Below are 14,206 nucleotides of genomic sequence, written 5' to 3' on the forward strand. Positions count from 1 at the left end.
AAACCTTTTTCTGACACCTGTTTCTTACAAAGTTAAAAGCAGTATTTTTTGCATATATATATATATATATATATATATATATATATATATATATATATATATATATATATATATATATATATACAAAGTTAAAAGCAGTATTTTTTGCTAGAAAATTACTTGGAACCCCCCAAACATTATATATATGTATATATATATATATATATATATATATATATATATATATATATATATGTATATATATATATGTATATATATATGTATATATATATATATATATATATATATATATATATATATATACATATATATAATGTTTGGGGGCTCCAAGTAATTTTCTAGCAAAAAATACTGCTTTTAACTTTGTAAGAAACAAGTGTCAGAAAAAGGTTTAGTCTTTAAAGTGGTGTTCCACCCTAAAAAAAAAAAAAAAAATGCATGACTGTGCCTAAAAAAAAATAAAAAAAAAACATTTGGAAATTTTTTTTTTTTACTTACCTCTAAATGCCTGTTGCTAGGGGGTCCCTCGTAGTCTGCCTCTTCCAGTGCCTGGGATGGTGACATCACTTCCCCCTTGGCACAAGAAGGGCTCGGCTCTGCTCCCTCCCTCCTGTCAATCATCTGGGACCCATTACAGGTCCCAGGTGACTGAGCGGCCAATCACGGCGCGTGGCGCCGCTCGTGCATGCGCAGTGGGTGCCAGGCTGTGAAGCCACAGCCCGGCGCCCAAAGTTGCAATGCCGGCGCCGGGATTTTTGGGGAAAAAATACACTTTAATTAACTAAAAAAAACCCTAAAAAAGTAAAGTTGGCCCAATTTTTTTGTATAATGTGAAAGATGATTTTACGCCACGAGAATCGTGATCTTTACTCTAAGCAAAAAAATCGTAAATTCTCATTATAGCCAGAATCATTTAGCTCTAGTGGGTGGCCCTGTTGGCTGTATCTCGCCCAACTTTCCTTGATTGAAAATGGAGCTGGGTGGAAAATTGTCACAAAGCGTCTGCATTCAATCAGATGCAACCAATGTTCAGGTATTTTGACAGATGGCAGGACCGGCTGTCAAAATACAATAGAATTGATGGGAGATTAGTCCATCCATACTGTATAACATGGATGGAGGATCCTGTTAATTGTTTTTTTAATTGTTTTTTTCTTTCAGTCTAGGCTGAACGTAAAAAACTATCAGTGCATGGCCAACTTAATACTAAATACACATCAGTTCCTTTGCCTTCCAGTGTCATGTTAGGCAAATAAAGATTACAGCCTTTGTTTGCACTGTATTACATATGGAAATGGCTTTGGTGGGTGGGAATGACAGTTTTATTTAGTAACATTACACAGTAGGGCAGGCAGACTGCCCCATCACACTTTTCAGGTGTCTTGTAACTGTAGGACAGTATTACTGTACTAGGCGGGGAATATGATTCAGTGGCAGACATGGCTGGCCTCTGGTCACGTAGCTTCAGCTACACTTCAGCTGACGGTGATTCAAACCACATTATAACGCTGAGTTTTAACACTTGAAACCCCAGAAGATGGAATGGCATAAACATTCAGATTTCACTGAAATACTGATAAATATTTTATTATATCTTTTCATGTGACAACACTGAGGAAATGAAACTTTGCTACAATGTAAAGTAGTGAGTGTACAGCTTGTATAACAGTGTAAATTTGCTGTCCCCTCAAAATAACTCAACACACAGCCATTAATGTCTAAACTGCTGGCAACAAAAGTGAGTACACCCCTAAGTGAAAATGTCCAAATTGGGCTCAAATTGTCAATATTTTGTGTGGCCACAATTATTTTCCAGCACTGCCTTAACACTCTTGGGTATGGAGTTCACCAGAGCTTCACAGGTTGCTGCTGGAGTCCTCTTCCACTCCTCCATGACGACATCACAGAGCTGGTGAATTGGGTCTGCCTGTCTGCTTTTCATTCAGAACCTCAATTCTCCTCTATGGAGCGACGGGTGTAAAACGGCCATGTGCCTGTTTACACCCGCCTATATTCAATCCGCTAAAAACAGATGGATGGGGGATTGTTTTACACCCGCCTACATCCAATCCGCTAAAAACAAATGGATGGGGATTGTTTACATCTGCTTACATCCAATCCGCTAAAAACAGATGGATGGGGATCATTTACATCTGCTAAAATCAGATGGATGGGGATTGTTTACACCCGCCTATATCCAGTCCGCTAAAATCAGATGAATGGGGATGGTTTACACCCGCCTATATCCAATCCGCTAAAATCAGATGGATTGGGATTGTTTACACCCGCCTACATCTAGTCCACAAAACAGATGGATGGGGATCTGTTCCCCTTCTGTCCAGCAGATCTGTTGACAGTCGGGTGTAAGCGGACAGGCGGTGCGTTTACATCCTATCGCCCATAGAAGAGAGCGGGCTGTGTCTGTGTCCACTCTGCATAAACGAAGCGGACGCAGTCCAGCCATCCACCTGCTGAGTGGGGATTAGCGGACAGATCCCACGCTGAGACGGTGGATTGCAGGCAGAGTCCGCCCCGTGTGAAAGGACCCTAATTATAAGAGGATAAAGTGAAAGATAAAGTATTTGGTGCCCCAGTGCAAGACATTGGCCGGCCTTCCCACTCGTACAAACATTCCTATAATGCCCAGGAGTCAGGTGGTGAAGAATGCCCGCAGGGCACTGTGGTTGAGGTGTATTTTGCTGCATTTTTCTCACATATTTCTACTCCCGTTCCCGGAATACTAAGGTATCAATGTGGTCTTGGGGAGAGTCCTGCCAACTTCAAGTGACAAGCCAGGTTCCTGCCAGCCAGGCTCCCTACTGCCATGATGATACCCATCTCATTACATCAGGAATTACTCACTACAGCAGCCAATGTTTTGTTTTGCTACCCAAAAGCCACAAGCATTAATAAGAAAACAACAAGTGGCGGTGACACGTCGGGAGATGTTATGTAATGAGCCTGGACACACTCAGCCATATCAGGAGGTCACACATCATGTCCCCGCCCACAACACCTCTCCAACCAGTCTTACCCCACACTGCACGCGCATCCACCGGCCCCGCCCACTACCTGCATCTCCCCGGCCAATGACAGAGGCTCTACGGATAGCCCCCGCCCTACCACGTCACGTACAGGTGAGCTCCCGGAAAAGGAGAAACACAAAAAAAAACAACAGCGGGGCGGCGTAACGTGCTACGTGCGTCTGAGGGACATACTAAGCGGCTGGAGGAACAAGGGACGGCTGACACGGAGGACGGAGCGGTGGCCGGCGGTAGACAGACTGTGTCTGGACTGAACTGAAGACCGTGGAGCTCCTCCTTTGCTTTCCTAGAGTGAGAGAGCGGCTCGGGCCCCTCCTACCACCCGCTCGCCGCCTCTTCTCCTCACACGTCTGAGCTGCTGGCAGTGTAGTGAGCGGAGCCGGGGACAGGCGGCACGTGTACGGAGGACGATGGACACAGCCCGGACATACCCAGTGTGACCTCCCCGGCACCACACACACCTGTGCCGAGGAGCAGCGCTCGTTCCGCGGACGGAGGACGATGGCCTGGGTGAAGCTGTTCCGCCGCCAGGCTGGGGGGAACCTGGGAAAGGTCTACCAACCGGGCAGCGTCCTCTCCTTGGCTCCTACTAAGGGCCTCTTCAATGAGCCCGGACAGAACAGCTGCTTCCTCAACAGTGCCGTGCAGGTGAGCGCCCCATACACCCGATACGTGTGTCCGCCGACAGCCATCTTTACTGCTATGGGTTACCGGGCAGGAGTCTGGTTGCTGTGGGTTACCGGGCAGGAGTCTGGTTGCTGTGGGTTACCGGGCAGGAGTCTGGTTGCTGTGGGTTACCGGGCAGGAGTCTGGTTGCTGTGGGTGAGTAAGATTGCTGTGCAGGAGGCTAGTTGCTATGTACAACTTAAATTGCAATAGGTTACTGTGCAGAAGTCTGCTTGCTATGGGTTACTACACAGGAGGCTGGTTGCTATGGATGAGTCAGATTGCTACAGGTTACTGTGCAGGAGGCTGGTTGCTATGGGTTACTACACAGGAGGCTGGCTGCTATAAGTTGCAATGGATGAGTCAAATTGCTGCAGGTTACTGTGTAGGAGGCTGGTTGCTACGGGTTACTGTGCAGGAGGCTGGTTGCTATGGGTTACTACACAGGAGGCTGGCTGCTATAAGTTGCAATGGATGAGTCAAATTGCTGCAGGTTACTGTGTAGGAGGCTGGTTGCTACGGGTTACTATGCAGGAGGCTGGCTGCTATGGGTTGCAGTACAGGAGTCTGGTTGCTATGAACAAATCCTGGTTGTTTTGTAGTTGCTAGGCAGGGATCTGGTAGCTATGGGTTCTCCCACAGCTTTCTGATACCTGCTAGCCACATGACACTGCCCAAGAGCTGGGACAAGTACAGCGTAAATCTAAATCCCCCCCCCCCCCCCCTGTATGCGGGTCCAGGAACACGTGTTTTACGCCCCGGGCACCCACCCACAGCCAAAATGTGCTGCCCTTTAGCAGACACGCAGGAGTGCCACTATTTTTTTTTTTTTTTTTATGGCAAACCCCCACATCTGTAAATACAGCATGTTTTTAGTGGCGCAAAATTACATGGTGCCTGCTGGTGCAATTTAGAAGGGTCAAGGGTTTTTTCTCCGTATTTCCCACAGTTATAGCAGTCAGTTAAAATGAATGGCTGCTGTACCAGTGCAAATATGAGACGCTAGCCTTACACGAGGAGACACAAGAGCTGTTGTCTGCCAGCAGAAAAAAACAATGTACAGAAGCTTAGGAGGCTGCCAGAAATGGCCTAATTACATTATAAGTTCAGGTCCTGATCTAAGGACAGCTGGAGGTGTCGGTTATAAATTTTATCTTTTTTCCTCCACCGCAATGCTTATGACAGCCCTTCTCCTCTAGAGTTCCTCCACAAGTTGTTGGGAATTTCTTGATCTGGGGTATCTGGTGGTTCCTTCATGGTTCCAGGGAGAGCGGCATGAATTCAGTGATCGTTTTAAAGCAGCAGTAAACTCTACCGATTTTATTTGTTTTTATGGAAACCTGCAGTTTATGCCATTCCCGCACACCAACATGTTATGACAAACTTATCCAAGTTGGTTGAAAGAAAGGGAAGTGCCGCATCGGGAAATGAGGAAAAACTACTAAAATGGGACTTTTGAGGGACAACATGTTATAATAAAAAAAAATCTTTGTTTACAATCAACCCTCATAAAATGGTAATCTCTAATAGGTTTTATCAAATTTCTTCAAAAGTCAATTTACAATACAAAGACGAAATAGTGACGAAATGATCTCCTCCTATATCTGTGTGTGCTTAACTCAGACACAGGAGACGGAAGGGGTGTCATAAAGAAATCAGTATTTCCTGATATATTTCATAATTCTGTCACTATTTTATTCTGTGTTTGTATTGCAAATTGACTTTTGAAGAAATTTTGATTTAACCTATTGGTGATTACCATTTTTATGGGTGTTGATTCTAAGTAGAGAATTATTATTTTATTGTGACTGAAAAGTCCCATGTTATTAGAGCTTTTCTCATTTCCTATTTTATACATTATTATAAAGCGCCGTGTCGCTTTAACTGACATTTGCGCGGTCGTGTGACGCTGCACCCAAACAAAATTGATGTCTTGAGCCTCTTTACTTCCTATCCAATCACGGCTGATCACAGGTAAACAGGAAGAGCCGTTTATTGGCTTTTCCTCACTCGCGTCTGACAGCCGATTGGCAGCTCTCCTGATTATTAACGCAGCCCCCCCCGTGGATGCCCACATTGGACCACCAGTGATGCCGCCAGGAGCACCAGGATTGGCCAGCACACATGGATGACCAGGTATGCCCCCCATGGCCACCAGGGATGCCACACAGTGCCCTAAATGTTGCCAATCAATGCCCAGAAATGGTGCCAGTCAGTGCCAACTACAAATGCCTGCCAGATGTCTCCTCATCAGTGCCCACCAGTGCAGCATTTCAGTACCACCTCATTGCGGCCTTATCAGTGCCCGTCAGTGAAGGAGAAAACATACTTATTTACAAAATTTTATAACAGAAACTTTTTATTTTTTTTCTACATTTCCAGTCTTTTTTTTTTTTATTTGTTGCGCAAAAAATAAAAATACCAGCAGTGATCAAATACCACCAAAAGAAAGCTCTATTTGTGGGAACAAAATGATAAAAATTGTTTGGGTACAATGTAGCATGACAGCGCAATTGTCATTCAAAGTGCGACAGCGCTGAAAGATGAAAATTGGTCTGGGCAGGAAGGGGAGAAAGTGTCTGTTATTGAAGTGGTTAAACTGGGAGTTTACTACCACTTTAACACTCTGTAATGAGTAAATTTGACTACCAGTGTAATGGAGACATTCCTTCCACTGATCACCAACGTAAGGGGCATTTCCTCAATTAACAGTATTGTGAGGGCACATTCTTCCCACTGATCACCAATGTACGGCTTGCCATAGATTATGTAATTGTCTTTCCTTGAACCATGCATTGAAGGAAAGAAAATCGCTCAATTCCCCCATCGACACAGCCAGTGTTGATGGAGGAATTACTCCCACTGTGCTATTGTATTCTGACAGGGGGAGATTTCCCCACTGTCAAAATACAATGATCACTGCTGGTGGCTATAGAATAAATACAGAATAAAATACAGATTAAAACGGGCTGGCTGTACTGATAGATTGACTTTAGTACAACCAGCCTGCCCACAGAATTTTCCTATCTCCTGGTGACTGCATGACACCAGTGATATTATTTATTTATTTTTTTTTTTTTTTCTTCTTTAGTGCTCTGTAAGGGTAGCATTCCTATCACTGACCACCAAAGTGAAGGGCATTTTCCTAAAGACCCTAAATTCGTTTATTTTAGCAGGAATTCCCAGAGGCCCTGAACATTATTTTCCTCTTGGATATTAGGCCTCATGCACACGGGATGTTAAAATAACGTTATGAAAACGCCAGTAGCTTTGCAGTGATTTTTAACTTTTTTCAGCTTTTTTCAACGTTTTTGCATTAGCGTTTTTTAGCGTTTATAAGCGGTTTAGCGTTTTTCCGCATTAGTGTTTTTTAGCATTTTTTTTTTCTTTTCAATGGATCAAAAACGTTAAACGTTGGTGAGCGGCGTTTTTGAGCGTTTTTGAGCGTTTATCAGCGTTAGAGCATTTTTACAGCTGAAAAACGTCTCTCAGAACCCACTGGTCCTGGTTTTTTTTTTTTTTTTAAGCTTAAAAACGCCTATGCAATTTGCAGCTCAAAAACGCCTAGGTGGGCATGAAGCCATAGACTAACATAGACAGGTGTTTTTAAGTTGCAAAAAACGCTCAAAAAAACGACTGTAAAAACGTCCGTATGCATGAGGCCGAAAAGAACTAAACTTCCACTGTAACAAACAGCGAGCAAGCAGATTTTTTTTCTTTTTTTTTTTTTTTATTGCATGCCTTGCAGTGTCTTTTCTGCAATAAAATGCATCTACCTACCTGCTGTCTTCTCTGGTCATGTAAAGTGAGCTGTGAATGCGCAGGCTAGCTTACAGCACTGGCATTGGCTCTTTGTGCCAGAGTGACATGGTCCCATGCTGGCCAATGAAGATGGTCGAAGACCGGCACAAAGGAAAAGATGCTGGCGAGGGACAGAAACTGATGAAAGGTGAGTATAGATCCTTTTAGTTCCCCTTTGAGAAGGGCTGCTGTGTATTGTCTCCATTCATGTGTCTGTAGTTGGCTACATCCATGTACCTAACTATACCATAGGCAGAATTCACAAAGCTAACACACAGGATAATAATAGTTGTTTTGTTTAGGTGACAGTTATATTAAAGGAGTTGTAAAAGGGCAAAATGTTTTTTATCTTAATGCATTCTGTGCATTAAGATAAAAAAACCTTCTGTGTGTAGCAGCCCCCCCTAATACTTACCCTGAGCCCTTTTCTATCCAGCGATGTCCACGATTCCCTCAGACATCCTGGACTCTCCTCCTGATTGGCTGGGGCACAGTCGCGGCACCATTGGCTTCCGTTGCTGTCAAAGTCGGCAGCTGCATGTCTGCATTGACACACAGGGCTGCAGCTCGGCTTGGGTGCCCCCATAGCAAGCTGTCGGTCTATGGGGTCACTCGTCAGGAGGGAGGGGCCAGGAACAGGGAAGAAGGACCCGAGAAGAGGAGGACCCAGATTGCTCTGTGAAAATCAACTGCACAGTGGAGGTAAGTATAACATGTTTGTTATTTTATTTTTTTTAAAGTGAGACTTTACAATCACTTTAAGATGAGTCCAGTGATATTAACAGTCATGTGGCTAAGGAAGATGCTATGATAAAGCTTTGTAAAATTAGCCTTATGTCAGCAATCTTGAAAGCTGGATAAAAAAAAGGTTGATCATAGCAGTCAAAGGTTATAGCATTTTTTATTTATTTTTTTTTTCTCTGCTAGAGAGGTGAATTCCTACTGGACAATAGTTGTACTTCTTGCTTCATTGGTCCTAAATCATCTGCAGTATGTCAGTCAGTGGTGCACCCGTGTTCTGCATATCCTTGTGTCATGTTATGTCTGGTCGCTGTCAGATCAATGTCCATGTGTATACAGTGTATAGCAAAGTTCCCCAAATGTCTGCATTCATTAAATGTATGCTGGGTTCTGCCATCGGGTATTTGTGGTATTCGGCTTGTGTTCCCTAACGCGGAGTGTGCAAATTCAAACAAGAGTTTTTTGCATGGACTTGTGTAAGCAGCGATGTTGTTTATGTATGCACGTTGGGTCTGTTAATCATTACATAAATACGGTGCATTTTATGAGATCTCACTGTGTTATGCATCTGCCAGTTTTGTGTTACAATGTTTCTAAAGTATTGTATGGAGGAGGGGGACCTGTATAAGTATACTTTACAGATTTTTCTGTAAGGGTGAACTTACACTTTAAGTGCTCTGTGCAGTGGTTTTGCACAGAGCAGCCCAGGCCCTTCTCAGATCCCTGTTCGACCCTCGTCCCCATGTGCTTGCACACCAAAGAAAATGCATGCGTAAGTTGCACCCGCAAATGTAAACAGTATTCAAAATCGCACATGTGATGTATCACCGTAATTATTAGAGCAGGAGCAATAATTCTAGCAAAAGACCTCCTCTGTAACTCTCTAAACAGGTAACGTTACATTTTTAAATGGCGTCCACGGAAATTTGAAGTACTATAGCTTGCCGCCATTCCACGAGTGTGTGCAATTTTAAAGCATAACATGTTGGGTATCTATTTACTCTGCGTAACATCTTCCACAATGTGCAAAAAAATTGGCCTAACGTTACTGTTTTCTTATATTATTATTTTTTTTAATTCCAATCGTGTCATTTTTCCCAAAAAATTGCGTTTGAAAGACTGCTGCACTAATACCATGTAACATAAATTATGACCACCATGTTATTCTCTAGGGTCTTTGCTAAAAAAATATTATATAATGTTTAGGGGTTCTAAGTAGTTTTCTAGCAAAAAATACTGATTTTAAGTTTGTAAGCAACAAGTGTCAAGAATAGGCTTGGTCCAGAAGTGGTTAAGTTTTAACCAGGCCTTTTACGTTTTTGTATGTCGTGCATATTCATAATTTATACTGTTGAGCTAGTAGTTTCCCCTGAGCAGTTGTTATGGCTAGAAATCCATGTGAGCGTTCCCCACAGCTGAAATAAAATCATTACCTAAACGCAGTTAAGGGCGTGCTTGTTCCACCCGACTCATAGTTTGTCCTGTCCAGATTAGGCCTCTAGATTCAGCAGCAAGCCACAGTTGTTCAAAATGATAGTAAGAAAATACTGAGGTTACTTTTAATATCTGGGTCTGAATAAGGCCAGCCATTCATGGTTCAAACTGTTAATGGTCAGGCTGAATGTACCAAGTTGGTCGACTGATCAACTTGGGTATAACCAGCCTGCCAGATCCTCTTGCTATTATAATCGCTGTCTTCTCCTGGCAGGGAGGGCTTTCACTCTGTCTGTCAATGGGGGGGGGATTGTGCAAATTTCTTTTCTGCAACTCGTGGTTGTGGGAAAGAAATTTGCACCTTGTATGGCCGGCATAAGGAGTGATTTGTTTCTATACCCTTAGGGGCCTGTTCACATCTGAATTGCACAGGAACACAGTGCACCTTTCTGTGCAATTCCTGTGTGGTAACATTTTTTTCATTTGAATGGGCTGCAAATTGCACCAAAATGCAAAAAAAAATATTGCATGCACTACTTTTCAAAAACATGCCACACCAAATCACATGCTACTGCTGTACTAGGTGTTTTCAGATGCACTGTGTTTGTGATCTACGTTTGGGGTGAACATTACTTTGGCACCTGCAGCAGATCACAGAGGTAGTGCATTTTGAGCATGGGGCAGGGAATGTGCCTTTCCGGCACTGTGTTTTGGTGTAAGCCAGGCCTTAATTTGTTGTGTTGGTGGTAACTAGAAGTTGTAGTATTCAGTATTGGGGGCCCATCATGCTAAAACCTCATGATGGTAAAGGAAGGGAATTGGCATTTGTTTTGTGTTTTAAAGGGATTGTAAAGACAGAAGGTTTTTCATCTTAGCCACTTAAGCCTCAGACCATTTGGCTGGCCAAAGACCAGAGTGTTTTTTGCGATTCGGCACTGCGTCGCTCTGACAATTGCGCGGTCGTGCTACGTGGCTCCAAAACAAAATTGACTTCCTTTTTTTTTTTTCCCACAAAAAGAGCTTTCTTTTGATGGTATTTGATCACCTCTGCGGCTTTTATTTTTTGCGCTATAAAATAGCGACAATTTTTAAAAAAAAGCATTATTTTTTACTTTTTGCTATAATATCCCCAAAAAATATATAAAAAAACATTTTTTTTTTTTTTTTTCCCTCAGTCTAGGCCGATACGTATTCTTCTACATGTTTTTGGTTAAAAAAAAAATCGCAATAAGCGTTTGATTTGCGCAAAAGTTATAGCGTCTACAAAATAGAGGATAGTTTTATGGCATTTTTATTGATGATTTTTTTTTTTTTTTTTTTTTCTCGTGACTGCGACATTATGGTGGACACGTCGGACAATTTTGGCGCGATTTTGGGACCATTCACATTTATACAGCGATCAGTGCAATTAAAAATGCATTGATTACTGTGTAAATGTGACTGGCAGTGAAGGAGTTAACCACTAGGTGGCACTGTAGGGGTTAAGTGTGTCCTAGGGAGTGATTCTAACTGGGGGGGGCTGTGTGTGACCCTACATATGACTGACAGGTTTTCTTCACCTTAGGATGCATTAAGGTGAAAAAACATAAGGGTTTACAACCCCTTTAATGCATTCTATGCATCAAGATAAAAAACCTTTCTTGTGTAGCAGCCTTCCCAGCACCCCTTAATTAATTATCAGAGCTCCATATCTCTTCAGTGATGTCCATGAGTGTATTAGGTGTCTAGGGCTCTCTTGCTGATTGGCTAAGACACAGTCGCTGTGCCATTGGCTCCCGCGGCTGTCAATCAATTTCAGTTAGCCAATCAGGGGAGAGAGGGGTTGGGACTCCGTGTCTGAATGGACACGCAGAGCTGTGACTCGGCTTGGGTGCCCCCATAGCAAGCTGCTTGCTGTGAGGGCACTCAGCAGGAGGGAGTGGCCAGGAGCAGCAAAGTAGGACCCGAGAAGAGGAGGATCCAGGCTGCTCTATGCAAAACCAACTGCACAGAGGAGGTAAGTATAACATGTTTGTTTTTTATTTATTTAAAAAAAAAAAAAACAAGACTTTACAATCACTTTAAGGGCCAGTTCACACCAGAAAGAAGTGCGGGAAAGGTATGTTATGTGCGTGTTTCCCAACCCCTTAGGATCTTCTGCGGGTGCCAGTCTAATTTTAACTGCACCCCAAATGCAGTTTGTTTGCCGGTGTTCTGCCATATAGTGTCCTCGTATCAGATAGTGTCCGCCTCGTACTGCGCAGGCGCAGCGCCTGCGCAGTACGGAGGAGCAGGAGATGCCGAAAATGCCCGAAGTTGATCAGCTGACCATCAGCTGTACACGGCGCTCGGGCACCTGTTAGCGATGGCAGTGTAAGAGGGCCCCTCGCGGGCTCGCTTCGCTTGCCACGCTTCGGGCACGGCCTCGCTGCGCTCGGCAAATATTTATTCTAACTCTATGTCCACTTGGATAGTAGGGAATGATCCTGGACATAGGGTAAGAATAAATGCGCAGGCGCCGTGTACAGCTGACGATCAGCTGTTGAACTTCGGAGACTTTCGGCGTCTCTTTTGTCCTCCGTACTGCGCCTGCGCAGTACAGGGAGGACACTATATGATAGGGGACTGAATTCGATAAGACACCGGCACCAGATCTTGTGGCAGCGTTTTTGAAAAGTAGTGCATGCACTACTTTTTCTATGCTCCTGTGTGGTTTGCAGCCGATTCAGATGAATAGGCTTCAAAATTGCACTGCATGGGGATGTACAGGAATGTGGATTCAGGTGTTCCGTGGCCCTTGGGTCTCTTGCACATGGCCATATAGGGTAAAATCCACCCGTCAGTGCCCGGAGCCACAGCTGCAGTTATTTAGCCCATTGACATATATTGCAGAATATGTTGTTGCACGGTATATTCTCCCAAGTTTTTCACATACTCGTGTGTTTGGCAAATTTTTCTAAAGTGTAAAATGTACCGTTTAAAAAAGGGGGAAAAAAAAGTAAACATTATCTAGACTTCACAAAATAACACATGCAGAAAATATACACAGAGCTGCATAGCAATTCAGTGCTGCTACTTTCACTGTTTTTGCAGCTGGTGCTAACCAGTTCCTTTTTGTCTAGACATGCAAGTGATTTTAAAAAAAAATAATTGCAACAATGTCAGCAATGACATGTCATGCTAGAAATTAATTTTCTGTGTAAATTGATCGTATGCCAAATGGTTGTTAAAGGGTTAGGTTCCAAAAAAAAAATCTGTTCTGGATAGAATCCATGGTCATTGCAGGGCATTGGTGTTCATGAAAAAACTCTTATTGCTGGAGTTAATACATTTTTGAAGAAAACATCTAGGAGGAATTCAGTGGGTGCCATTCCTGCAGGGGACACTCATTCCCTGTCTTTGGCTTCAATACCTTGAGTCAAGTCAGAATTCCTGATCAGCATGCTTGCTTCAGGTAAGTGGTGTCATTATTCACAGGGGGAGATCAACAAATGGATGTTTGTTCTTCTCCCTCCACTCTTGGCTGATTCCCCACCATGATGGTCCCAGACACCTGGGAGGGACATGCTATAGGAGTCTGCCTGCCTGTCTGTCTGTCAGAGGACCAAAAGGCAAAGAGCCTCTGCTGTGCTTTGGTAATCCTTCAGTCAACGTTTAGATGTGTGGCTGTTATTATTGCACCTCTGAAAGTTGATCAAGATGGGACTACTTTTCAGAAGCATTTGACAGGCAGTCAACCTGTTTTAACACTGTAAATGCCACACTGCACGGCGGTAAAAACATGCTTCAACTGTTTGGGTTTACCGTTTCTAAAATGCAGGTCTCAGTGAACACTTATTTCTAAAACCTGTGTGTGCATGAGATATATATTTTGATCCAAATTTTTCTTGAACAAAGGCTTTGTGTTTAGGGAGCACAGGGGGCTTCAGTTTCCATGGCAGATCCTCTTTGATGTGGTTATAAAGTCAAAAGGTTGTCTACCTCTTTTCTGTTATAAGGCCATACGGCTGCCTTATAACTGTCCATTTTGTGATTATTCACTAACAGTTTTAGAATTGTCGCTAAAATCTGCTATGTAGCTATATCTTTAAGCTCCACTAACTGTGGGAAGGTTGGGGATTTAACTGGATCATCTGAAAAGAGGGGAAAAAGTGTAAAGCCGACTGGGAAGCTGCTAAGATTTCTTTCTGTGGCCTGCACCAGCCAAAGTTTGGTCAGTTTTTCTGATCTCTGTTGCTCTATGATAGCTATGTCGGTTTGTAATTGTTGGCGTAGTATTACTGGCAGCATCAGCAAAGAAATATGTGTAAAAAAAAAAAAAAAAAAAATGATATTTTTAGGTATATTATTGGAATTGACAGATCTTCTCTGTTACTGAAAGTGTAGTAGGTTTTTCCTTGTACATTTTAGGTTAGGTGTTGAAAGGTTCCTTGTCCAGCACAAAAATGAATTGCTGATTAAAGGCCCTAAGGGCCAAGGAAGGAAATGGTTTTGAACTCTTATTGACTTCATAATACATTTCCTTTTTCCTTTATGAGATT

The 14,206-nt window shown here is 43.1% G+C and overlaps 1 protein-coding gene across 1 annotated transcript in view; it reads left to right on the forward strand.

Annotated features, from left to right (window-relative positions):
- The first annotated feature begins 3,151 nt into the window (after window positions 1–3,151).
- Window positions 3,152–14,206, forward strand: part of USP53 (ubiquitin specific peptidase 53) — a 68,846-nt gene continuing 57,791 nt past the window's right edge. Inside the window, exon 1 of the mRNA XM_073603285.1 lies at window positions 3,152–3,692. Coding sequence (XP_073459386.1) covers window positions 3,546–3,692 — 147 coding nt within the window. The 5' untranslated portion in view covers window positions 3,152–3,545. The remainder of the gene's footprint in view (window positions 3,693–14,206) is intronic.

The sequence above is a fragment of the Aquarana catesbeiana genome, linkage group LG01 (assembly GCF_042186555.1).
Source record: "Aquarana catesbeiana isolate 2022-GZ linkage group LG01, ASM4218655v1, whole genome shotgun sequence".
Classification (NCBI taxonomy): domain Eukaryota; kingdom Metazoa; phylum Chordata; class Amphibia; order Anura; family Ranidae; genus Aquarana; species Aquarana catesbeiana.